The sequence below is a fragment of the Harmonia axyridis genome, chromosome 2 (assembly GCF_914767665.1).
Source record: "Harmonia axyridis chromosome 2, icHarAxyr1.1, whole genome shotgun sequence".
Taxonomy (NCBI): Eukaryota; Metazoa; Arthropoda; class Insecta; order Coleoptera; family Coccinellidae; genus Harmonia; species Harmonia axyridis.
The window spans coordinates 48550351-48578349 of NC_059502.1; the positions used below are offsets into that span (position 1 = coordinate 48550351).

Consider the following 27999-nt stretch of genomic DNA (forward strand, 5'->3'; position numbering starts at 1 on the left):
GACACTGTAGTATATACAGCCACTGTAATTTTCAGTACAGTGACTGTATATACAGTCAGATGCCTATACGCTCTTTTAGTGTGACGTCACACACCTCCATTTTTGGTTGTCCTATCAGTGTTCGGAATCCAAACAAATAAAGTCATTCAAATTGGTACGGTGTCGTTGAAGGAATTGGCTTATTTTCATAAATAAGAGTATTTGAGGAACGATTTCAGTATTAATTGATAGACAGAAGGAACGAGGTTAATACCAGTAAGTTTGAATCCTGTATCATTTCCCAGATTTTGTATAAAGCCGTGTTTATTAGTTGAACTTCAAGTTCGAACTTACTGGCATTAATCTCGTGCCTTCTGTCTATCAATTAATAGTAAAATCGTTCCTTAAATAATATTATTTATCAAAATAAGCCAATTTCTTCAATGACAACGTACTAATTTGAATGACAATTTGTTTGTTTGGATTCCGAACACTGACAAGAGAACCAAAAATGATGAGAACGATGGCGATACAAGAAGTAAGGGCAAGAGCAAAAATTTCATGTTTTAAATTCATTTGTTCTATACTTCTATAGTAAGTTCGAATGAGGTTTAAGTTCACATCAATATCGTATCTAAGCAGTTGAAAAGTCCCGGTATGATAATTGATGTGTGTGTTAGCGAGCTGAGAAAATTGTCAGAATATTTGGCAAATTTAAGCAAATGTACACATTCTTTAAAAAAACAAGGCTTTGTCAATATGAAGAAAGGAATACACATACACAAACAATTATTTATCGGACATTTGTGTTAATTTTTTGAATGAACGCTTCTTCCAATTGAAAGAACATAGCTCATAATTTGAATTCATATACGACGTTAAGGCATTAGCTACAAAATCTTCAGAGTTTATAATGCACAATTGCAATGGACTCTTCGTGCTTTTTAAGAAATAACATTGAGCCCAGAAATCTGAGCACGGAATTGCTTTTTTCGAACCGTACGCTGGAATCCAAAATGTCACCTATCCAGTTGCTGAATTATTTGGAGGCGGGTAATTTATCTGAAAATTATAATCAACATAGTTATTGTACTTCGGATACCAATTACAATGCCCGTAACTGTAGCTAGCGGAGAACGTTCTTTTTCAAAATACAAAATTATTTAAAATTATTCGGGCTCTGCAATGCACCAGGAGAGAATTTCTGGGCTGGCAATAATCTCTATTGAACACGTAATTAGTAGCAGAAAGGTACAATTAGTGCTATTCAAAAAAAAAACTACTGAAATGAGATATTCAACCGACTCTGAGTTACCTAGCTATTATCTTTAATTATGTGCTATTATTTTGACGGTGACTGTAAATAAATAATGATTTAACGTCTGTATATTAATATATTAAATGTGACTTTAAAATGTGATACTTAAATATTGTTACTTTTTCAGCAGGGGCGCCAAAAAATTGTTTGCTTCAGGCGCCAAAATTGCTCGCGCCGGCCCTGCACGTTGGGGACATCACAGAATACTAAATATATAGGGGACATGTAAAATTGCGAATACTTCCTCTATCTATGTTTACTACTCTATGGTCTATGGGTACGTCAAAGTTGTTCTTTTAGGTTATGTCAATGGCTTAGAAGTGTGTGTTGCTTTATATTCTATAAATTGAAAAATTTTAAATTTTGAACGGTTAGATTTGAGATATTCAAGATGCCACCCAAAGCAAAACCTGGAGCCCCCAGCAAAAAAACCGAGACAAAAAAAAAAGAGAAAGTTATAGAAGTATGTTTTCAAATCTTATATATTTACAATATCATATGTGTTCTAGAAAATAAAATATTCAGATAATATTTTTAATTCTAGGATAAAACATTTGGTTTGAAAAACAAAAAAGGAGCTAAACAGCAAAAGTTCATAGCACAAGTTGAAAAACAAGTAAAATCAGGAGGTATTCATCCTAATAAAGATATGGATCCAAAAAAATTAGAAAAAGAAAAGAAACTGAAGGAACAAAAAGAACTAGCCATGCTATTCAAGCCTGTGCAAACACAAAAAGTTGAAAAAGGTAAAATATCAAATTTATTATGACCTAAAATATTATCAAAGATTTTATTATATTATATCTCGATTTTTTCTTTGTTGAATCAGTGTAAAAGAAATTGAAAAAAATAACGTTATTTTCATTTTATGTATTCTTCTATACATTTAATACGTTAACTGCCACCTGTGCAGCTGGCGGCCAAGTGACTTGGTACTTAAAGCGCCAAATGAAACTGTGGCTTATCCTGAAAATTGCTATGTGTTTTTCTCCACTAAATATTGGCATATCATTGTGAAACAAAAAGCGCATATCATAATTTCGTATTCATATTTTACCATTTGGCCGCCGGCTGTACAGGATGTCAATATTGGAAATCACTGAGAATCCTATGCGGCAGTTAAAGTGTTAATTTTTATTTATTTTTTTTTTATTTTATTTTATTTATTTATTTATCATACTAATCATTTATTTATCATACAAAAACGTTCATGCACCTCAGTGATTGAACACTTGGGTTGTGCAACTCAAAAACGCAATACCGTCGCGGATCCCATGTGAGCAAGAAACATCAGTATTTTTAATTTTATTAATTTTTTTTTCATACTTTATTCTAAAATTTTTATAAAATTGGTGAAATTCTGAAAAATAAACCTCCTAGCTTCAATTGAAAAACTCCTGAGTTGAGGGATAAGCCTAATCTCTCTTGGTAAGAGATTGCATGCTTTGGGTAAGGTGTGAACAAAAAATCGATGGCAAATACTCTTTTTGAATCTTTGCGTCAACAGGAACCCACCAAAAAAAAAAAAAAAATTCATGCAGCCCCAAGGATTGAAATAATAGAGTAATAATGTAGAATAGGTGTATGACCTTGAGACCCTTGGAAGACGTCCAATTCTCTACGTCAAATAGGCAGCTAGGTTGCTAGATTGAAAAACCTTTATTTATTTGTTATTGCTAGGGGAGGCTTATTTATTTATTTATTTAACCATAAACGGACTGGCCATTTTACAAATATTAGCTTATGTCAAGCAGTGGACGCAGAGGGCTTGGTGATGATATATCACTAGTTACCACCAATCAATTTGGAACTCCTAGTTTTCAATAAACTTCTTTAAAAGGAATATTCATTTCAGAAAACTTATTTGAATATTTTACTCCCTTAGTTCACAGAGCTTACGAAAGAAAGAACTAAGCAAAAAACCTTCACTTCTGCTGACAATCGCTCTGTCTAATTTACAAAAAAGATACAAAATAACATTTAGTTTAAAGAATTTCCTACATAAATCAATTATGATGATATGAATGATATGATCTATTTTCTTTACCATTCCATTTAAACTTCTGTCACATCCTGACTTCAAGGATGAATTGTGTTGCAGCATTAATACTTGTATCCAGAATCAGAATGAATACTGTAAGATATAGATTACCTATTATTATAACTGTCACAACCCATGGGAATTGGTGAAATATTTCTTTATTACCCACTTTACTTTAGATACCTAACTAATTTTTCGATCTGGCAACGTAGCTGCCTTTTTTGCGTAGCATATTAGAGGGTCTCAAGGTCATATACCTATTCTACATGTTTACCGAAAATAGTTTTTGTTTGATCCGTCTAATTCATATATATACAAATTAATTTATTTCATATCAATAAAAGTTCAATCTTATATAAAAACATTTATTTGTTTAGGTGCTGATCCTAAGTCAGTGGTATGTGCTTTCTTCAAACAAGGACAATGTGGAAAAGGTGATAAGTGTAAATTCTCTCATGATTTGACTATTGAGAGAAAAGCTGAAAAACGTTCTCTTTATGTGGATATGAGGGATGATGATGATGAAGATACAATGGAGAATTGGGATGTTGATAAATTGAGAGAAGTCATTGAAAAGAAACATGGTAAAGCTGGTGGTAAAATGCCAACAACTGATATTGTAAGTTTGCAAGTAATCACTAAATTTCTATTGCACTTTTGTTGGATTTCATCCCATTTTCTTCATGTGCTCTTATTCACACTTTTCACGTCCATTTCCTGGGTACTGACTGCTCACCTTTTTCCATGATAAGTAATGACTCATCATGAAATAGACGCTCGGAATTTATTTGCGCCGTCTAAACACGTCATTTGATTGATTTCTTTACATTATTCCTAAATTATTATTAGTAGTAAATGCAGAAAATCGTCCTCCAGCTTGATTTAATGAAATATGTTTTACTTAAAATTAATGTCTTATTTGCCATATTGCTTTTTTCTCATTAAAAAGTGAATATGGTTGAGGTCCAAGGGCTTCTTGGGTGATTTATATTTGTTATGGCTCTGAGGTAAAAGGTTTCAACTTTTCTTAGAGAATGGGACCATACCTTTAATAAAAACTTAGAAATAATCCATAATAACAATAATAACACCCTTTTATCTTCAGAATTGTTATAAAAACAAGAAGAAAATAGGTCAACAGTTCACAAATTCAAAAGAAAGTAGAAAAAAACTAAAAATTATAAATATCCTTCACCATGCAGAATTCCCTGAACTCTGTTATAGAGTAAAGTTCACAATCCATAATCAATGGAAAAATTGCTAGTTTAAAGTCTAATATATTTCTTACCATTCTAGGTAGATAGTTGAACACTCTAAGGCACATGTAATAAGTACCATGTTCAGTACCTGACAGTTTGTGAGGTGGAAAAAAATACTCGTATATTCTCCGAGTTGAATTCACATTCTTACAACTCCGGAAATATGATTTGTTCTTGTGAAAAAATAATAAGAGTCTATAAATATATAGACCAGGCATAGTAAGAACTTTACTTTCTTTGAATATTCCACGTCAAGATTCCCTAAATTTGATGTGAAAAATTGTTCTTATAGCCACTATTGAATTCCTTTTAATAGTTTGGAAATCCCAGGAGGTAAATTGTCCAATATACCTGTGAAAATCATATTTTAGGAAAGCCTAAAATTTCCTCAGTGAGTCTGTTGTACCTACCAACCATGATATGGGGACTAGCTAAGCGAGGTTGCGTGACAGGTGTAAACATTTTATGAAAAAGTATTTTAGGAAAGCTATGTCAAATTACATCTTAAACATCTTAAATTACATCTTAAAGCTATTCAAAAACGAAACGACTGACGATTATTATCTCGGTGGTGAAGTGGTGGCAGAAATTTTCAAAATAAAAAAAAAATTTTTTCAAAAGTATTTAGGAAACTTGAAATTCATATATATTATTCTTTGCAGTTTAAACTTCTGAAGGCAGTTTATAAATTTAGGTTGGTCCAGATTTTAGTTCAAAAATTTTGGCGTTGGATAGAACAACTGTTTTCATGAAAAAAAGTTCATATAAACATATATCCTAACAAGCTTCGTTTTAGAGATACAGGGTGTTAAAGTTTGGAAAAAAAAAATTGTTTTTTATTTATGAATCTAGTATTATTACATTCATTGTTTCGATTTTTAGGTATTGAAATCTAGATAATTTAATGTTTCGAATAAGGTCAGTGTCTCTGACCCAAATTATCCAGTGGCGTGTTATAGGGGTGTGATGATCCTTTTCCTATTGAAAATCTACACCAATCTTTTTTTCGAGAAAATTATCTTATTTCTGAAATTAACAGAGCTTTACTAAAAAAAGAGATCTCCTGAATTTTTTTCAGAATGTACCATTTTGGTGATAATCGAGTACAAAGCAAAGACTATCCATGAAAATCTACAAAAATTAATTTTTCAAGTTTTCCCATTACAATGATCAATGAAAGTACAAAAATTACCGTGGTGTACAATGATGCTTTCAGATGGCATTCAATTGAACATTTCAACAAGAACATTTGTTAGACGCTCAAACAATAAAAAATATTCACAAAATTTTTTTATTGACTGTCTGACAAATGTCAGATTTTTTATTTTTTTCAAAACTTTAAATCCCTGTATCTCTAAAACTAAGCTTGTTAGGATATATATTCATATGAACTTTTTTTCATGAAAAGAGTTGTTCTATCTGACATGAAAGTTATTGAACTAAAATCTGGACCAACCTGAATTTATATACACGCGGGGGAGAAAGACTTTACTGTCTGAAGTTTAAACTTCAAAGAATAATAAATAAATTAAAATTAAATTTTTTTTTTTTATTTTGAAAATTTCTGCTGCCACTTCACCATCGTCAGTCGTTTCGTTTTTGAATAGCTATAAGAGTGTAATTTGACATATTAAACCGGCAGCTTTTCTAAAATACTTTTTTATTTTATAAAATTTTCACACCTGTCGCGCCTGATATAGCTGAGGCCACCGCAACTGCGCTTAGCTAGGCCCCATTTCATGATCGGTAGGTACAACAGACACACTGAGGAAATTTTAGGCTTTCCTAAAATATGATTGGTCTACTGGCTCTTAGACTATTTTGCAATCAATATTGAGTTTTTTGTCACCTATATAATAGTTTCCTACAAGCCCTGCATTCTTGTCAGTCAAAAAAATGTAGCCTGATGAAGCCACATTGTGGTGAAACAATTGTTGCCTACAATCAAATAGTTTACTGCAAATTACTTTGTTTTTATTTTAATTTATAATGAATTTCTGCCTAGTAAGGACGTATATTTTTCAATAGGAAAAAAATCATAAATCACATAGTTAGCCAATGTAGGACCCAAATTATTATTTCTAGACAGGTTAAATTTGTGGGAATTTACTTGGACTGTTCATTTAAATAGTGTCAACATACCGAGTTGGTCTTTAAGAAATTGCCCAGTTCTTTTCAAGCCATTAGTTGAATGAGAGGATCTCTTCGAATTTCTTCTATTATGATTGTCTATTATGTTTTCATTTATAGTTTTTAAAATTAATATATTTCATTATGGCATAGTAGTGCAAACGGTATTTATGATGCGAAAAAGGATATTATGTTTGATTTATAATTTGAAATCTTGTGAATCATGGAGACCAATTTTTAGGTGGAATTCAATCAAAATTTTTCCATCATTGTTCATATTTAGATTTTTAGTTTATGGAAATGAGCAGTTCATGATAAAGTTGAGCAGTATATGTAATTCATTTCCATTCTTCTGTGAAATTTTAATCTAGTCCTGTGATTCAGGTTATGAGGTTTTGAAAGGTTTTTAAAAATCTCCTGATTGAAAAAGTTTATAATAGGATAAGAAAATTTTCAGATGATTTTCCCAATTCATTTTCTATTTGTCTGAGGAGATCAATAAATTTATTATTATCAATTTTGATTGAAGTAATCATGATGGTCATCGAAGTTGTGAATCGAATAGAAATAATCTTGATGCATTCTTCGTTCATGATGCAGAATATAATAACAATATTTTTCAATTTTGCTGTAGGGTTCTGTTCATCAGCAAATTTCTCAAAGAAAAGATATTCGTTCGTACATCTACATACTATATTATAGTGATATTAACAATAATAATTGAGATCAAGATTTTGTGGAATAGTTTCAATTTAATGTCAATCCCTTATGTAAATACACCACCTTGAAAAATAATAACTAACCTCTCGATTTATTCTATTTTTTTGAGAATTTCCATGTAGAATTTATTTCTGGCAAAAATAAAAGTTGTTAATGAAGTCAAAAGACTTGATCAGAACAGAAAAAACCACATGTTGAACATTTTTCAGATTTGCAAACATTTCATAGATGCTGTAGAAAAATCTAAATATGGTTGGTTTTGGTCTTGTCCCTCTGGTGAAAGTTGCATCTACCGGCATGCCCTTCCTCCTGGTTTCACTTTGAAAAAAGATAAGAAGAAGGATGAAAAGAAAAATGAAATCACCCTAGAAGAACTAATTGAGAGGGAACGAGCAGCTCTTGGTCCTAATCAAACTAAGGTGACATTAGAATCGTTTCTTGCTTGGAAAAAAAGGAAAATACAGGTGAGAATTGAGGGAACTCATAGTTTCTTAAAAAAATTAAAATTTTCATTTCTTATTTTTTATTAGTGAAGAAGGATTTGAACAGTATCAACAAATAAAATAACATAAATGAGACAGAGCAAAGAGTGTAGACGTGTGACCATTTATGCAATGTCTCAGCTATAAATTTTAGGAATTTATTTCCTCAATATTATAATTGGGTTTCAAACAATCACAGTATATTCGCGAAATCCATTATAAAATTCTCAGTTGTTAGCTTCGAACAAACTCGCTTTCATTATTGATATTGAACTATATCAATGAAACAATTTCCTCTACATCTTCAATACAAAGAATATGGTGATCATGAGAATAACAAATCTAGATCACTGGTAGAATTTGAGTAGGCACAGCGGAGGAAAATGGATGAGATTATAAATCTTGATGCTGATGATAATCACAATATGGGGAATAATGCAAATTTTGAAAATTCAGAAATCAACACTCAATATACATGGAGAACAGTAATGAAGAAAAAAATATCAAACATAATAATTCTGTATTGTGCACTGGATCTAAAGGAGTTGATCTAACAGCAAGATAAAGGGTGTTCCAAGGGGTAAATGGCTGTATGCAGGAAGAATATGTGGAAATGATGTAACTGAAAAAGTAATGAAGGATTTCCTGAAGAATTCAACTGGCATTGATGACTTTGAAATTAAAAAACTTCCAACAGAGGGCACTAATTCATCCTTTAGCGTAGGTGTTCCCTCTGATCAATTATTTGAGAAACTATTGGGTCCTGAATGCTGGCCGGAGGGTGTCACGTTGAGGTTATTTAATTTCCGAAATTTTTTTCACTTGGCGGGAAGAATGAAACGGACATACTAGTATAGCAAAATAGTGAATATAAATCCTTTTCCGTGGCTCATCAGAACGTATAGTCAATTGGAAACTGTCTAAATTCCCTTGAACTTTTTGTATGTGAACATAAGCTGGATGTTTTGATAGTTATTGAACACTGGAAAAGCAAAGAAGAACTTAATACTTGCATACAATCTGGTGGATAGTTTAAGCCGGGAAAGAGGTAGACATGGCGGAAGTGCTATCTTTTGTAAAAGTCAATTGATGTATATCAGAAGGGATGATTTAAATTCTTTGAGTGTGCCTCCTGTTGTGGAGTGCTGTGCTGGTCAGGTAAATCTTGAAAAATCGAAAATTTTAGTAGATTGCATTTATAGGTCTAATCCACCACCACATAGTAATGTAGAAATTTTTTGAAAAGCTATATTAGAGATAGGTATTAAGGAAAATTGTGAATTATTGATTGGAGGAGACTTGAATATCGATATACTCGCTAATTCCAATGAATTTCAACTTTTTCTTGATCTCCTTGAGACATTCAATATTGAAATTAAGATAAATGAGCTAACAAGGTCTGCCTCAGACTCTTGCTTGGATAATTTTTTTGCGAATATTAATGGCACCTCTTGTACAATTGAAAATCACATATCTGACCATAAGGTAATATTATTCACTTTTGAAACCATAGTTGAAGATACAAAGTTTCATAAGAACTGGATAAGAGATATGGATGATTTTCTGCTCAATCTATCGCAAGCAAAATTGGACGAAATTAACAGTTTTGATAGGAAAGACATCAATGGAATTTGGAATTACTTCTTAGACTGTTTTAGGAAGATCTTCGAGGATAGTTTCTCCTTAAAACATGTAGTTAAGAGAGATTCCGGAAACTCATTCAGAAACGTTCCTTAAATAAGAGAAATGAAAAATATTTTAGATACACTCTATACTGTCTCTCAAGTAACACAAGAATTCAAAAATGTTTATAAGACTTACAAAAAAAATATGATTCCTACATTGCAACATGGAAAAAAAAAGAATTGCAGCAAAATCATAAGAAATGCACAGAATACATCAAAGACAACATGGCAGGTAGTAAATAAACTCACTAAGAGAAGTCCTTAATGTAGCCTTGATAACATCAACCAGGAAAATCTGCCCAAAATGGTTAATGATTAATGATTTTAATATCTTCTTCATCAATATGGCTCCTTAAACGTGTAATAATTCGTCAACCAGAGTTGGGTACAGTTATAATTCTGCACGTCTTTTGAATTGCTTTTATATGTTTGATATTGAAGAATCTGAGGTGGTTGCAGCTGCGAAATCAATAAATAACAAAAGCTCGACTGGTTATGATGGAATTCCCATGAGTATTGTTAAGACATCTATTCATATTGTAGCTCCCACCCTTGCTCATATTATGAATTCATCTTTTGAAGAGAGTATTTTTCCAGATACACTTAAAACATCAATTATCAGGCCTATACATAAGAAAGGAGATCAAACTGACTTGAGAAACTACAGACCAATCAGTCTGCTGACCTCATTTTCCAAAATTTTTGAGAAAGTTTTAGCAACTAGAATCCTTAAATTTTGAACATGTTTAATGTTATGCACAACAGACAATATGGATTTGTCAACAACAAAAATACAGACAATTTTTGAACTAACACACACAATTGTCTTGGCATTGGAAAGAGGTGAAATTCCAGCTGCCCTGTTCATTGATTTGTCCAAAGCGTTTGACTGCGTGAACCACGAAATATTGTTGAACAAAATGGAACTATGTGAACTAAGAGACAAACAACTGGATCTCATAAAATGTTACCTCACCAACCGGAGGCAGAAAGTGTCTTTTATGGTGAATGGAATCACATAAACTTCAGATGAACTCATGTCAACTTTGGGAGTTCCCCAAGGTAGCATTTTAGGACCGCTACTATTTATCATCTGCATAAATTATATAACGAAATACCTACCAACGGAAAACTGTCAACCTGTAATATATTCTGATGATACAAACATCCTGGTCCGAGCCACAAAAAAATATTTTCCTCAACACTTACATTGGAGTCTGTTATGGCTAAAACGGAGGAGTGGTGCATTGATAATAGGCTTGTAAAGAATATGCAAAAAACGGAGTGTATATTTTTCACTACAGAAAGAACGCACTGGAATCCACCTGATTTATTACATTACAAAGACCAAATAATTGTAAGCAGTTAGCAAACAAGTAAAGTTTCTTGGTGTTGAAATGGATAATGCTTTGAAACGTTTTCCTCATATTGCACAACTGAAGAGTAAACTTTGCACCATAATTTATACACTGAATGTGGTAAAAAAGCTTATGGCCAGTTGCACCATTTGCCTAAACATTAATTAAAATTTAAACATCGATTAATTTCTGATTTCTCTTAAGAAATCAGAGAGTAATGTTTAAATTTTTAATCAATGTTTAGGCAAATGGTGCAACTGGCCCTTAGACTTAGATGTCCTAAAAGTTACATATTATGCTAATTTTCAATCTTCAGCATCTTACTGCATCATTTTTTGGGGCGGTACTTCTTCTGCAGAGAAGATCTTCCTTATACGAAAATGGGCCTCACGCACAATTTTCTGAATGTGTTATAGAGACTCATGTAGGGGCCTTTTCAAGAGTAATAACATCTTAACTATATATGACCTTTTCAAAAAAAACTTTTTTTTTTCATTTTATGTCTCAGATATTATCAAGATTTCCATTCTCAATTACTCTTCGCTAAATTTATTGCGTTAGACCTCATAGTTTTCAAAATATTAAGAAAAAAAAGATCATATTCTACAAAATTCGACAAATTTAGGAAAATCGACAAAATGAGCCGAAGGAAACAAATGTGGAAGATCGCATACCATTCACGATATCTATACAGGGTGTTTCAAGTTCGACAGCCTATTAGACGTTTCTGGAGAAATCTGAAAATTCGGAATATGACATTGTTCATGATGTTATACAAGATTCAAAAAAAAATTTTCTCAAAAAAACATTTTTTTTTCATTTTGTCTCAGATATTATCAGGATTTCCATTTTCAATTACTCTTTTCTAAAATTATTGCGGTAGTCCTCATAGTTTTAAAAATATTATGGAAAAACCGAAAAAAAGAGAGAATTTCCTTAGTCACAATTACGTGAATTATTTTTACTGTGAATATCCTATGCGTATACTCAGTGCGGAAGTGCCGGAACTTTGAAAATATTTTAGCTGAATAGGGCATCATAAACAATGTCATATTCCGAATTCTCAGATTTCAAATCGGCCCTGTTCTCCAGAAACGTCTAATAGGCCGTCGAACTTGAAACACCCTGTATATATATATATATATATATATATATATATATATATATATATATATATATATATATTGTCTCCAGATAACAGTCGTACTATAAATATCGTGAATCTTTAAGGGAATTCGACTGATAAGAAGGATTTCAGTTTTACTCTTTATTCATACCAAGCTTTCGGAACTGGTTAGTTCCTTCCTCAGGGTTACTACAATTTTAACAATTAAAATTAAAATTACATACACAAAAAGAACTTTCACAAATCTTTAAAAACAGTCACTTACAGAATTTGAGGTTGTCTCCTTAATAAGTTAAAATTCATCAATTAACGCAAATTTTTAAGTAAATTAGTCTCAAATACTCTATCAGTTGGATTAATCTTTCTTTGTCAATTGGATGTGAGTATAAACAGTGTGTCTAACCTAACTTAATTATTTTCTTTGGTACATATCACAGAATCGCATTGCGTCAACTTTGGTTTACTTTTTCTTCTTATTTTTATTCGTCTAGTGGTCCATCATAGAATCGTTCCCGGTTTGGATATGTTAACAGGAACGTGTAAACATTGCTTAATTTTTGTACGTCAGTTTTTTTATTTATTGGATTTTCTTGATTTCTTATGTTGATCATTTCTTGTATCAGTCTTTTATTATATTTACCTTCCGTACATAATACTTCTGTATTTTCAAAATCAATTTTATGATCCTTTTTCATTGAGTGTACAGCTAAAGCACATCGTGGGTTCATTGTCCGGATATCACTCTTATGTAACGTTAATCGACTCTTTAACCATTGAGATGTTTGTCCCACATAGGTGCCATCACATTCGGAACATTTAATTTTATACACTACATTAGATTTCAGTGGGTTTGGTGTTGTATCTTTCAATTTACTGTATAACATCTTGATAGTTTTCGTGTTGTATGTACTTATTTTTACTTTTTTATCTTTAAAACAATTCTTAATTTTGCTGGTTAGATTTCCTATGTTGGGAAGGCTGCCATATTTTATTACAGGATCATCTTGAACTATATTTTCAATTTGTTCAGGTTTTCGTCGAGATTCTGTTATGGATACTCTGTCAGTTTCATACATTAGTTTGTCAAGCATTTGTTTTGGATAGGAATTTTGCCGAAAGATCTCATGTAATTTCTTTATGTTCGCATCCACCATATCTGGATGGCAGATTCTTTGTATCCTGTTTTTCATTTCTTTGATACAATTTATTTTCATGTTTATCGGATGTTCTGATTTGAAATGTATGAATTTGTTTGAATTTGTTTCTTTTTGATACCAGTCCAGTTTAATTATGTTATTTATTCTGCAAACCTTTGTATCCAGGAATGGAACAGAATTATTTTCATCTTCTCTTTCACTTGTAAATTGGATGTTCAAGTCAAAACTGTTAAATACCTGAATTATCTCCTCCAAGCCTGTTTTCGGTATTGCAAGTATCAAATCATCTACAAATTTTTTTATGAAAAACACCTTGAAGGACAACTTTGGAATGGAAATGTCCAAAACATAATCCATAACATAAAGGGACAGTACCGGGCTAAGTTTGGAACCCATAGCACAGCCAAATGTCTGTACATAAAATTTCCCTTCAAACATGAAATAGTTGTTATCGAGTATGAACTCTACGATCTCCATAAACAGTGTTTTGGGTACATTACAATGTTCTTCAATCTTATTCCACTTAGTCTCTAGCACTTTCATCACTAGTTCTTTATATATATTCCCAAACAGGTTTACCACATCTAATGAGACTACTTCATATTCTGGTGGAATAGCAAGGTCATTAATAAATGTTGCAAATTCATTAATAAATGTTGCAAATTAAAGATGAAAAAGTAAAAATAAGTACATACAACACGAAAACTATCAAGATGTTATACAGTAAATTGAAAGATACAACACCAAACCCACTGAAATCTAATGTAGTGTATAAAATTAAATGTTCCGAATGTGATGGCACCTATGTGGGACAAACATCTCAATGGTTAAAGAGTCGATTAACGTTACATAAGAGTGATATCCGGACAATGAACCCACGATGTGCTTTAGCTGTACACTCAATGAAAAAGGATCATAAAATTGATTTTGAAAATACAGAAGTATTATGTACGGAAGGTAAATATAATAAAAGACTGATACAAGAAATGATCAACATAAGAAATCAAGAAAATCCAATAAATAAAAAAACTGACGTACAAAAATTAAGCAATGTTTACACGTTCCTGTTAACATATCCAAACCGGGAACGATTCTATGATGGACCACTAGACGAATAAAAATAAGAAGAAAAAGTAAACCAAAGTTGACGCAATGCGATTCTGTGATATGTACCAAAGAAAATAATTAAGTTAGGTTAGACACACTGTTTATACTCACATCCAATTGACAAAGAAAGATTAATCCAACTGATAGAGTATTTGAGACTAATTTACTTAAAAATTTGCGTTAATTGATGAATTTTAACTTATTAAGGAGACAACCTCAAATTCTGTAAGTGACTGTTTTTAAAGATTTGTGAAAGTTCTTTTTGTGTATGTAATTTTAATTTTAATTGTTAAAATTGTAGTAACCCTGAGGAAGGAACTAACCAGTTCCGAAAGCTTGGTATGAATAAAGAGTAAAACTGAAATCCTTCTTATCAGTCGAATTCCCTTAAAGATTCACGATATATATATATATATATATATATATATATATATTTATGTCGATGCGTGCATTGCTGGACCGAAACGTCAGTCCATGCGTCAAACGCTGGACCGAGCGCGTTATTGCTGGACGTCCAGCAATGAACACCACATTTTCATATGTCTAGGCGTGTATAGCTGGACTTTGTTTTTCTCCCACCCAAATTCATCAATTTCGCTGTGTTGCCATATTGTTTCATGGCAAATTTTTATTTACTAGGGGTTTAGTGTGCGTTTATCGTTGATGCGGTTCGGTACATACAAGATGTTTTCAAAGATTCAAGATCAAAAATGCACAGAAATAAAATTTCCTACAAGATAAAATATGAATTCCTATAGAATATTCTGTGATAAACTTCAAACATTTTGACAACTGAAATTTGAGATTGTTGTTTGTTGCTTGTGCTTTGATTATTATAAAATAGTGAAATTACCAAAATGGCCAATTTCACAAATAGAGAATATGCTGATATGATGTTCGTGTATGGTAAATGTGAGGGAAATAGTCGAGCGGCTGTGAGAGAGTATCGTCTGAGATTTCCGTCGCGCAGAATTCCCAATCACCAAACATTTTCTGCAGTATTTAGTTGTATAGCGCAATGTGGTAGAGTGCCAGATAGGAAGAAGGATCGCCAAAGGAATCTAGAAAGAAGTGATGAAGTACTCCAATTAATTCAAGCACAACCTTCAACTAGTATAAGGAGAGTAAGTGCACAATTACATTTGCCGAAGCATAAGGTGCATAGAATAATCAAAGAGGAAAATATGTACCCGTACCACATACAACAGGTACAACGATTGGAACCTGGCGATAATGTCTTAAGCCTGAATTTTGCACATTGGATAGCAAATCACAGAGTCACTTTGTACAGAACAATATTCAGTGATGAGGCTCAATTCACCAGAGACGGTGTGTTCAATATTCATAACTCGCATATTTGGGCCGAAAATAATCCACACAGTATAAGACAGAGAAATTCACAACATAAATTTTCAGTAAATGTTTGGTGTGCTGTGATAAACAAACATTTGATTGGGCCTCATTTTTTGACGGTCTCCTTACAAGTGCGATTTATCTAGATTTCTTACAAAATATTTTACCCGGCATGCTACAAGGAAAAAATATTAGAGGAATTTATTTCCAGCATGATGGAGCTGGACCTCATTTTGGTTTGGAAGTGAGAAGTTACCTCGACAATACCTATCCAAATAGGTGGATAGGTCGAGGAGGACCTATTCCATGGCCTCCTCGATCTCCAGATTTCAACACGCTAGATTATTTTTTATGGGGAAAATTGAAGGATATGGTATATTCTGAAGAAATCCAGTCAAGAGAACAACTGATGAACAGAATTATCAACTGTTGCGATATTTTAAGAAATAATGGCGATATGATTCGCAAGGCTGTATCCAATTTGAACATTCGGCAAGAGAAATGTATACAAGCTAATGGTTTTCATTTCGAACCACTTCTGAAATAACGTTAACTCTGCAATTCATTCGTTCCTATTTTCGTTTTTATTAGGTACTCTTCAATGTATTTTAGTTTGTTTCATTTGTTATTGTTTCGTTATCGAATGTGCTTATTAAAGCTCTGAACTTTTTTGAAAATTTTTTACTAATACTTTCGCATTTTATATTCAAACATGAGATTTTCAGTTCTCTTCATGGTGAAAAATTCAATTTTTCGAACTCTATCCAAATTCAAAAATTCATAAAAAAATAATTGTTGATGTGACAACTTTGAGCGATACCGCAAATTGAAGCATAATTTAGCTTCTTTCTAAAAAGCGAATCAATTATTTGTAATTCGAAATACAAAGTGTTTTTTTCACCCTGAACACTTTAAATGAAGATTAATGAGTCCGGCCCTGGAATAATGAAATAATTGATATCGTTCTGACTCGAACTTAGCATGTACCAATAATCTCCCAAGTTTCAATACTATTCGTCAATAAGTTTGGATTTTATAATGGTCTAAGTATTTCCATGAAGTTGGAAAATCACCCTGTATCTTTCTAGGGAAATCCAGAAATTATTTTTTTACAGTCAATCAGTAATCAGCTAGTCCAACTCTATCTCTGGTAAGAGTATGTACAGTTATTCCCCGGACACCCTGTATAATTCGATATATCTTCTCATTTGAAATATAGCAAATTCAGTAAAATAGAATTTCACAAAACAAAGGTAAAGCTCAAACGAGTCATTTCATTTGCTGGCAATTAAAGTTACGTAAATTTCAGATACATGTGGATTTGTTTGAAGTGCAAGTTTCCTACCTATTTGAATTGATTCAGAAGGTATTTTCAATATCAATAGTTCTCTAAAATATTTTTATTTTTTTTTTATTTATTTTGGCCGAATCTCCAAGGCTCCTCTAGGAAACCCCTCAGAAGCTATAACGCTTGTGCCAGTTAGAAGACCAGGTGTGTTCTGTGTAGGCTTTATTACTGTTTCCTCACGCCACGTCAGGAACAGCACTGTTAATTGTTTACCCAACAGTGAATGGTTGGACGGTTCCCTTGATCCGAATAATTTCTTTCCCAGACCAGGGCTTGAACCTACGACCTCTTGGTCGTAAGTCCAACGTGCTATCCACTATACCACTGCCACTAATAAATAAATAAAAAAAAAATTCCGCGCATGTTCTAGGAAACAGAGAGCTATCGTTTTTACACGATAGCTTGAGAATGCGAAGAGCTATCGACTTGAAACTTTCAGTATAAGTTGAGCATCAGAATGGTTCAGTTCGTTGATAGGCAAATTGTTCAGATGGTTTTTGAGTATAAGTCATTCGAATTTTAAAGTTTTTTTCCTCGATATCTCAGGAACTGCTCGAGCAATCAGATTGAAACTTAGTTATCTTAGTAATCAGTTGAACGATATAGGTGCGCAACTTTTTGCGAATTTTTGTTGAGATCGTATAGTAAGTCACTTTTAAAAATTTTTGCTTTCGGTTACTACCAATCACATTTCAGTGAGTTTTCGCACACGCCTTAACGTCAATATTTTACAATATCGTACCTAATTTCAGTTTCATGTATTTACAATTTTCGGAGATATTGAGACAAAATATGCAAAATTTCTTCTTTCCACTCTTATCAGTCGTTGAAATTATTATATTATTATTATAATATTCGCGGGGGAGCCAAGCGGCGCACAAACGTGCGTGGCTGGAGCCGAGTTCATGTAAACAGTTGGTGGTATGTATACTGATATCACCTAACGAAGTCATGTCGATTATAAACGAACGAAAAGCAATATCGTAGATAAGCCACAATTGTTTTGAGGAGCCAAGGATTAATTATTTCTCGTCATAAGGATGTGGGGCTAAAGCAAAACGGGTAGGTCAACTGTGAAATATGTACAAAAATCATTCATTCCTTTCGTTTCACTTTTTATACAAGCAAATACCAGAATATGTGTAACATTTGCAACGTTCTTACACAAGAAAATACGAGGATATATGGTTGATGAAGAGTTTAATTGTTACAAAGAAGGTTATTCAATTCTATATCATTTTCCTTCCTTATAGCTTGTAGAAAACCAATTAAGGATATTCTGACAGAAAACAATAATGTGGGTTAATTGCTTTCTGTTGTGAAAACAAGTTTTACAATGTCGGCTTCAAGAGTTATTGAAGGGTCTCAAATGGATTATCTAAGGTATTCCTGCCATCTATTTCTATTGAACACCCCTCAAGGAAGAATTATATCAAATTATCTTTAATGTTCTTTCGCTGTATTTTGCCTATCTAAATGAATTCGGATAGATTGACGGTCTCCACAATTCAAACATAATAAAATGAAATTTATTTGAAATGAGTTTTGAGGAGTGCATAACATTATGCTCAGGAAATAATAAACCATTGTGTAGAATTTGCAGTGGTTTTCTTGTAGCGATCACTATGGTTCATTATTCAATTAAATACTAAACCAAAATCCTTCCGTCCGGCGTCCACAACTTTTCTCCGGAAATACTCGACAGAAATTCATGAAACTTGATACAAAAAGCTTTTTCGCCGGATCGATGTACCCCATGGGGCGCAAAGGGGGGTTTGAAATATATATAACAAGAAACATCTAACAACGCTGTAGGAATTTGGTTCATCTATTTCCACTAGGACATATAAATTCGATGTCCAGTAATGAACGGATGGAGACATATGAAAGTGAAGGTCCAGCAATGAACGCAGCGCCGTAAATATATATTTTATCGATGCGTGCATTGCTGGACTGAAACATTCGTCCATGCGTCAATCTCTGGACCGAGCGCGTTATTGCTGGACGTCCAGCAATGAACACCAAATTTTCATATGTTAAGGATAGTTGGACTTTTTTTTCTTCCACCCAAATTCACAAATTTCGCGTTGTTGACATATTGCTTTATGGCACTTTTCTCGCTTTCATTTCTGGGAGAACTCAAAAGATACTGATCCTAACCAAACTTGGCAACTAATTGGAGCATATCGATGCGCATAAGGTAATTGGGACCTTATTCTTAGTAAATTTAAAATCTTCGCAAATTCATCTCATTTCAGTTGAATTTTTTTTATTGAAGTCTACATCATATTTCTATGAAAATCTGTAAATATCTTGAGTTCAATATTATACAACGGCTGATCAAATTTCAGTTCCTTCCGATTCCAATTTTCGGAGTTTTTGGGAAGAAATATGTCAAATTTTTTGTTTTTTTTTCCGTTTTGTCAGATCCGATCATAATGAAACTTGGTCATTGGTTACAGAATGTCAACTCGCAACAGCTTGCAAAATGTTGTTGGTATCGTTGCGTTAGTAATGAAAAATATATATTTTTCCAAAATTATCCTCTGTTTTTGTTGAAATTTTTTTTTCGAAAATAATTCATCAAATTCAGAAGGAATTCTGCACAGGTCTTGAGATTAATATTCTCCAATAGTGTGCTAAATTTCAGTTTGAGCCAATCTCAAATTGTTGAGATATATGGAAAAAATATGTCAATTTTCGTGACTTTCTTCTCGGTATCGTAGTTTTTTCCGGAATTACTCAATGAGAACTGAACCGATCATAATGGAACTTGATCACCATTTTGAATATTGAATCGTAATAGATTGCTCACTTTTATTGGAATCGTTTAGTTAGTTGATTAATTGAAATGTATTTTTGTTGGAAAAATTTTTGTTTTCGGTAAGTATTCATCGTATTTCAATGAAATTCTGCAAGTACCTTGGAGTCGTCATTCTGAAGAAGTGTGCCAAATTTCAATTTCATTTGATCTCAATTTTCGGAGAAATTGGGGAAAAATATGTCAAGGTAAGTGTTTTTGCGCGAATGTTCTAAGGAACAGCATGCTATAGTGCAAAATTGTGAAAATCGATTCTGTCCGGCCGGACGGCCGTCCGTTGCCTCGATAACTCGAGAACATAGAAAACCAACGACTTAAAACTTTCGGATGGCTTCCGTATCGAGATGCGACGGCTAAGTTCGTTAATGGGCCAAATCTGTCGAACGTTTCCAGGGTAATAGTTATGTGAATTTTCAAGGTTATGTCCCCAATATCTCTGGAACTATTCACGCGCTTGCATTGAAACTTGGTATGACGATGAGGAATATCAACGTGCAACTTCTTGAAAAATTTTGTTGCACTGTTAGTAAATTAAACAAAAAACATGTAAAAATAAGACTGTTATTTTTAGGGAAAACAACTTTATAACTTCTATGTTCTATGTTCTATGATCTACGTTCTATGTCTGAGATTCTAACCTAAGACTAGTTCATGTGGTATTTGTGAGTTATTTTAGAATCCCGAAGAAGTGGAATTGTTTTTGATTTCTTACAGGTTAGTAAGCTATTTCTTTTTATTTATTTTTATTTTATTTCTTTGTATTACTTTGTATAATATTATTTCTTTTTTGTATGTTATTATGTTATATTTTAAACTAAACAAAATAAATCTTACAGATTCAAGACATCAAATCATCTATTTCTTTGATTATAAAAATAAGAATTGATTACATTCTTATAAATCAAAAACGTAAGCTATAATGACGACAATCATGAAAATTTGCATCGCTTTGGAAGCATCAAATACTGATAAGAAGAAAAATACATACAAATTCAAATGGATCCAAACTACGGGAACAGAAAAAACATATTATGAAATACCAGAGGACAAACAGGATATATCTGACCATCATGAACTTTTGGCTCTACCGAAGGTGAAGAATATCTTGAAATCGATTAAAGCAAGAGGTTCATTTCGTACGAGCATCATTTCATTAACCCCGGAGTTGAAAGAAATATATTTTGATGCCGAAGAAGATGTGATGTTTAAGGATGAATATTTACAACTGATTTATTCACCCGCATACGTGAGAACAGTATTTGGACAAGAATCATCAGAACCACAGGATACGGTAGAACTTCCAAGAAAAAACAAGGAGAATAAAAAGAATTTCAAGAAGATAAAGGAGGATTTTGTGCTGAATAATTTTGATGGTAAGAGTGTTTCAGTTAATTTATGGTTAGAAAAATTCGAGACGGAAGACGGAATGCACGTGTTGTGAAGTAGAAGAAGATAGAGACAGAATTTTGATTTTACGGTTGTTTATGGATGGAATAGCGAAAGAATGGTTTGATTCTAAATTAATTAGATTAGGTTTAGACAAAAGTTTTCAAATATGGAAAAAAAATTTCTTAGAGAGTTTTTGTGAAACGAATTGGCATAAATATAGAGAGGCGTATTCATTTAGGTATATAGGAGGAAGTTTAGTGGACTATGCTTTTAGGAAAGAAAATTTGTTGTTAAATCTCCGAAATAATTTTCCAACTGACATATTAATTGATTCAATTGTCACGAGTTTGCCAGATATCTTACAAGATAGAATTAATCAATCAAAAGTAACAACTTTGGAGAAATTATTGGGTGAATTGCGAAAGCTAGAAAGTTCAAAAAAATATGATAACGGTCGAAATAAAGATAATCATAAAATGACTAAATCTGCCGAACAAATTCCTTCCTATTCACAAACAAATAGAAAACCAATTAAGAAGAAACCATGCTCAATTTGTGAGAAGAAGGGCTTCTCAGGTAGATTTCACCTAGAAACAGTCTGTCGGCTAAGGAATAAATCCAATAATGTCGAACAGAAGAACAAACCTGGAAACATAAGAACGGTAAACAATGTTGGGATACAGGATGAATTAAATGAGGCCATTTCAAACCAAAAAAACTAAGACTGTTGCCATTGATAAAATTGAAGGTGTTTATAAATAATAATGAATTATGTGGAATTTATGATTCGGGCTCAAATGTTAGTCTTCTGAATTCCAAAGTAGCAGAAAAGTTATGTCTACATATTCAAGAGAATAGAAACACATTCAAAACAGTCAGTGGCAGGGCAAATTTTTCAGGAAAAATAATTACAAAAATGAGAATCGATAATATCGAGAAAAAAGTTGTACTTTTTGTGGTTAATGAGAAAAATTTCGAGTATGATATTCTACTCGGACTAGATTCTATTTCCAATTTTCAATTAAAACAAGATTTTGATTTGAATATTCATCAAAGATTAGATATGAATGAAGAGAGAAAGATCGATTATCTCAATAATAATAATAATAATGATTACACCATCAATTTCAATGAAGGGATACCAACAGAACTTTTCGAAGCAAAATTAGACCATTTGGAAACAAATCAGAGAAGTAAAATTGAAGTTTTAATAAATAAATATGACCATATTTTTGCAAAACACAAGTTTGATATTGGTCAGGTGCAAAATAATGAGGCACATATAAAACTTTTAGAACACAAATTTATAGCAAAAAAGCCGTACAGATGCTCAATGGAGGATCAAGAAGAGATAGAATTCCAAATAGAAAGATTGTTGAAAGCGAATCTGATTGAGGAGTCCTCCTCACCTTTTGCATCACCAGTCACTTTAGCATATAAGAGAGATGAAGGGTCTAAAACCAGATTGTGTGTCGATTTTCGTGAACTCAATAAATTAATTGTTCCCGAACCACAGCCTTTCCCATTAATTGATGAAATCTTAGCCAAGACCCGAAATGCAAAATTCTTTACAACATTAGATGTAAATTCTGCCTTTTGGTCGATTCCTATTCGCATCAAAGATAGATATAAGACTGCTTTTGTGACACAGAATGGTCACTGGCAATGGAAATGTTTACCTTTCGGACTTAAAACATCCCCGGCCATATTTCAACGTATATTGAATAATATTATCAGAAAATATAACCTGAATTTATTCTGCCTAAATTATATAGATGATATTCTAATATTTTCTTCAACATTTGACGAACATATAGAACATTTGGATAGTCTCTTGAATGCAATATGTAATGAAGGATTCAGACTTAAATTTATCAAGTGTAATTTTGCAGAAGAAGAAGTCAAATATTTAGGACATATTGTAGGAAACAATACAGTACGACCTATAAATGACAATTTAATTTCCATTAGGAATTTTTCTCCACCAGATACTCGGAAGAAGATAAGGCAATTTTTGGGTAAAGTTAATTTTTATCACAAATATATAAAAGATTCAGCTAGATTATTAGAACCGTTGCATAATTTACTGAGAAAAGATGTAAAATTCAATTGGTCATTGGCTTGTCAGGAAGCTTTCAATAAGGTTAAGGACATCCTTTGTTCTGAGCCAATTCTTGCAAGTTTCGACCTAAGTGCCTATACTACTATATATACTGATGCCAGTATTCAAGGAGTAGGAGCTGTTCTTAAACAAAAACAGATTAATGGTGAAATGAAACCCGTAGCGTATTTTCCTAAAAAACTGAATAAATATCAAAAGAACAAGAAAGCAATATTCCTAGAATGTCTGGCAATTAAAGAGGCAATTAAATTTTGGAAATATTGGCTAATGGGACATAAATTTATTGTTGTTACTGACCATAAGCCATTAGAAGGGAAAGAATTTCGTACAAGACCAGATGAAGAGCTGGGTGACATGATGAATTTTCTATCACAATTCGATTTTGAGATTAGATATGAATCAGGAAAAGGAAATGTAGAAGCAGATTGCCTTTCTAGAAACCCAGTTCTGGAAGAAACGGAGAATATGGACGAATGTATAAGAACAGTTAATTTGGTGGAATTAAATGAAATAAAAAACGATCAACAGAATAATCACTTAAAGATAAATAGTATGAGAAAAACGGTTGTAGAGAAAGAGATACATTACAAATTGTACAAAAATAACAAAAAAATAATTTTGTCGAATGATTTTGGAAAAGATTTGATCAGAAAAGTGCACAAGCATTATGGTTATATTTGTGCTAGTAAGATAAATAATAAAATCAGGAAGTTTTATTACATTCAGAACATGGATTCACTGACAAAAGAGGTTTGTGAATCATGTGACATATGTTGTAAAAATAAAACGAGAGTAGGTCAAAAGTATGGTCTCCTTTCTCAACTGGGCCCAGCAAAGGAACCATTTGAAATAATGTCATTAGACACAATTGGAGGTTTTGCTGGAAACCTCTCTTCAAAAAGATACCTTCATCTCCTAGTCGATCATTTTACTAGATATGCATTTGCGAGCACTTCAAAACACCAAACAACCGAAGATTTCATCAAATTAATTAATAAAATTCAAGATAAACGACCGATCAAAACACTATTAACAGATCAATACCCAGGAATAAATTCGGAAAAATTCAGACAACATATGAGAAGTTTGAATATACAATTGATTTTCACATCAGTAGATTGTCCTTCTTCTAATGGTCTGAATGAACGACTGAATCAGACATTAGTGAACGGAATAAGGTGCAAACAAAACGAAACGAAAACTAGGGCATGGACGAAAATAGCCGATGAATGTATTGAAGATTACAATAGAACAGACCATTCTACAACGGGATATAGCCCAGAATATTTATCATACTTTGTGGCAGAACTGATCCCATTGCTCCAGAAGAACTTATAGAAGAGAGAAATTTACCAAAAGATAGGGAAATAGCATATAAAAATTCTTTACGCTATCATGAATACAATAAAAAACTGATCGACAAGAATAGGAAACATTATGATTTTAAAATTGGAGACTATGTTTACGTTGAGAATAAATCAAAATTAAATAGAAAAAAACTTGATGAAATAAGAATAGGACCTTTTCCAATAGTGAATAAAATTTCTAACACTATATATGAGATAAATATTGGAAATAAAAGAAAGGACAATAATTATTTTCATGTAACTAAGTTGCTCCCATGTGAAAACGCAAACATGTAATGTAACATGTAATATACTTTGTGTGGGGGAATGTAAAAATAAGACTGTTATTTTTAGGGAAAACAACTTTATAACTTCTATGTTCTATGATCTACGTTCTATGTCTGAGATTCTAACCTAAGACTAGTTCATGTGGTATTTGTGAGTTATTTTAGAATCCCGAAGAAGTGGCATTGTTTTTGATTTCTTACAGGTTAGTAAGCTATTTCTTTTTATTTATTTTTATTTTATTTCTTTGTATTACTTTGTATGATATTATTTCTTTTTTGTATGTTATTATGTTATATTTTAAACTAAACAAAATAAATCTTACAGATTCAAGGCATCAAATCATCTATTTCTTTGATTATAAAAATAAGAATTGATTACATTCTTATAAACATATATGAAAAATTTCCTAAATTTTTGTTTGTTGGAAATAACCCATCAGATTTCAATGAATTTCTTCACATGCCTTGACTTGACTATCTATTTTCGGAGATATAGGAAAACGAATATGTCAAATTTTTTGTTTTTTCCTGAGTTCCGTTGTTATTTCCGAAAAAAAATGCTGATCCTGTCATAAACAATCTGAGCAATTCGTTGAAGAATACCGACGCACATTCGGCAAAATTTTGTATGGATCGAATAACTACTAAATTTAAAAAAAAATGTTATTTCGGGAGATTTTCCTGATTTTTCTTGAGAAAATTCGTTTCCTCAGAATATATTCATCATACTGCGATAAAATTCTGCACAAACCTAGGGGTCAATTGAACTTCAGTTTGATCTGATTCAAATTTTTGGAGATATTGGAAAAAAAATATTTCAAATGTCCTGTTTTTCCACGGTATTATTGTTATTTACGAAATATCTCGGAAAATTCATACCCGATCTTGATGAAACTTGTTAATTGCATGCAGCATACCAACGCGCAAATGTTCCCGAAATTTTGTTGGTATCGATTCGTTAGTAAATTCATTAAAAAATATCTATAGAAAATTATCCCAAGTTTTGATGCAAAGAATCTAATTCAGATTCCAATAAAATTTGCACGGATCTCGAAGTCAACATTCTTCCACAGCGTGCAGATTTCAGTTTCGACGAATTGAGAACTTTATTTTTTTGATTCGGTTTAAAAAAACTATAGCTGCGTACAGACCTGCAAGCTGAGCAGATCACGAGCCGCTCAAGTTACACACTTTCGAGAAATCCAGTGTGTCCGATTCAAAAATTTGGTTAATGGTCACATTATAACACGGAAGTATAAAAGATTGTGTGCATATCGTCAATGATATGACAACAAAGAAGCAATTCATATTCTGAATTATCTGAAGGAAAGAAAGATCTGTTATTATTATTATATGAAAAATTTGAAAATAGATGTAAAATAATTGTATGAATATAGAATTACTTGACGTTAGGTGTAATTTAATCCGTTTCACATATTTTCTCCATTCTACATATAAAAGGAAAAATCTGACAACGCTGTATGAATTTGGTCCAGTTATTCCCGCTAAGACATATAAATACGATGTCCAGCAATGAACGGATAGATATCTGAAAGTGTAGGTCCAGCAATGAACACATCGACATAAATATATATATATATATATATATATATATATATATATATATATATATATATATATATATATATATATATATATATATATATATATATATATATATATATGTATATATATATATGTATATGTATATATCCACTTCATTCCTCTACTTTGCGAGAAAAGAACACGCATTATGCAAGTATAAAGATATTTAATAAACTGCCAAAGGAGATCCAGAAGATCATGGACTACAGGCTTTTCAAGAAAACAATATATGATCTCGTAATAAAGTGTGAACCATACGGTCAGCATGAATTTGAAATTTTCTGTAAAGATTATCAGACATAGTAATTAATAATTTTTTTATTGTGATTTTGACTTTCTTCATTTTTATTGTTGTACCTTGGGATATAGCAATAATTATTGAAAAAAAATATATACCCTATTCTTTTCTATTTTAATTATGGATTTTTTCATATGATATGTCTCTATTTATTGATAAGATTTCAAAGAATTGTTCATGTCATTTTAATAGGAGAAAAAGGATAATCTTAAAAAGGAACAAGAGAAAAAACGTAGTGACTACAAAGCAGGCAGACAAGTTGGTCTTTCTGGAAGAGAAATGTTTAGTTTCAACCCTGAAATGGCTGCGGAGAATGATATGGAAGATGGAGATGAAGCATTTGATTCTTACACCAGGGAAGAAGATGAAGATGAAATAGAATACAAAGAAATTGATTTCAATTTGCTGCAACATGAAGCACAAGAGGTGAAACTTTTGGTTATTATTTTAATTTGAAACTTTTATTCCTCTTTTTCGTATGTATATTCCAGGTTGATGGTAGTGGAACAATTGCTACCGAAGATCGACTGAAACAATCCAATGAGAATGAAAACTCGGCTGTTACTACTACATTTTCTAATAATGCAGAAGCTGTACCTATTAATGAAAATTTGTTCCTTGAGGAAGACCTAGATGCTTTAGATGAAGAGTTGAAAGATCTAGATATAGATGAATAAAGTTAGGAGCTTGAAAAGCTTCTTCGGATATTGTTTTATCAGAAGCTCTTTATTGTATTTGTAAATACCATCATCATTATTTTGAAATTTTTTGCCAAATTTATTGTCAATTAGTAAACCATTACTATTTAAGTTGTCTCATTTTTACTAATGGAATAAAATTTAAAGATTGTGGTCATTTGGTTAATTGCAGGTAAGGTCATAGTCTTCTACATTTAACAAGCCCGGAACACAGTACATATGGCAACATGGTGTAGGTCTATAATTCTTTGCAGGGGACTGGTTTGTACATATCTGTTTTTGTTTTATTTGTATTAAGTGAATGTTTCTGTGAAATTAGTGCAATATAGTAATTTCAGTGCTGTGATCAATTTGTGTGTTAGTTTAATGG

At 32.1% G+C, this 27999-nt stretch overlaps 1 protein-coding gene across 1 annotated transcript; it reads left to right on the top strand.

Moving 5' to 3' along the window:
• The first annotated feature begins 1577 nt into the window (after positions 1 to 1577).
• LOC123672996 (zinc finger CCCH domain-containing protein 15 homolog) lies at positions 1578 to 27740 on the top strand. The gene is made up of 6 exons (XM_045607370.1): positions 1578 to 1760; positions 1842 to 2043; positions 3716 to 3957; positions 7657 to 7911; positions 27124 to 27357; positions 27423 to 27740. The coding sequence occupies exons 1-6, from the start codon at positions 1689 to 1691 to the stop codon at positions 27606 to 27608; spliced, it is 1191 nt and encodes a 396-aa protein (XP_045463326.1). The 5' UTR covers positions 1578 to 1688; the 3' UTR covers positions 27609 to 27740.
• Positions 27741 to 27999: the final 259 nt, after the last annotated feature.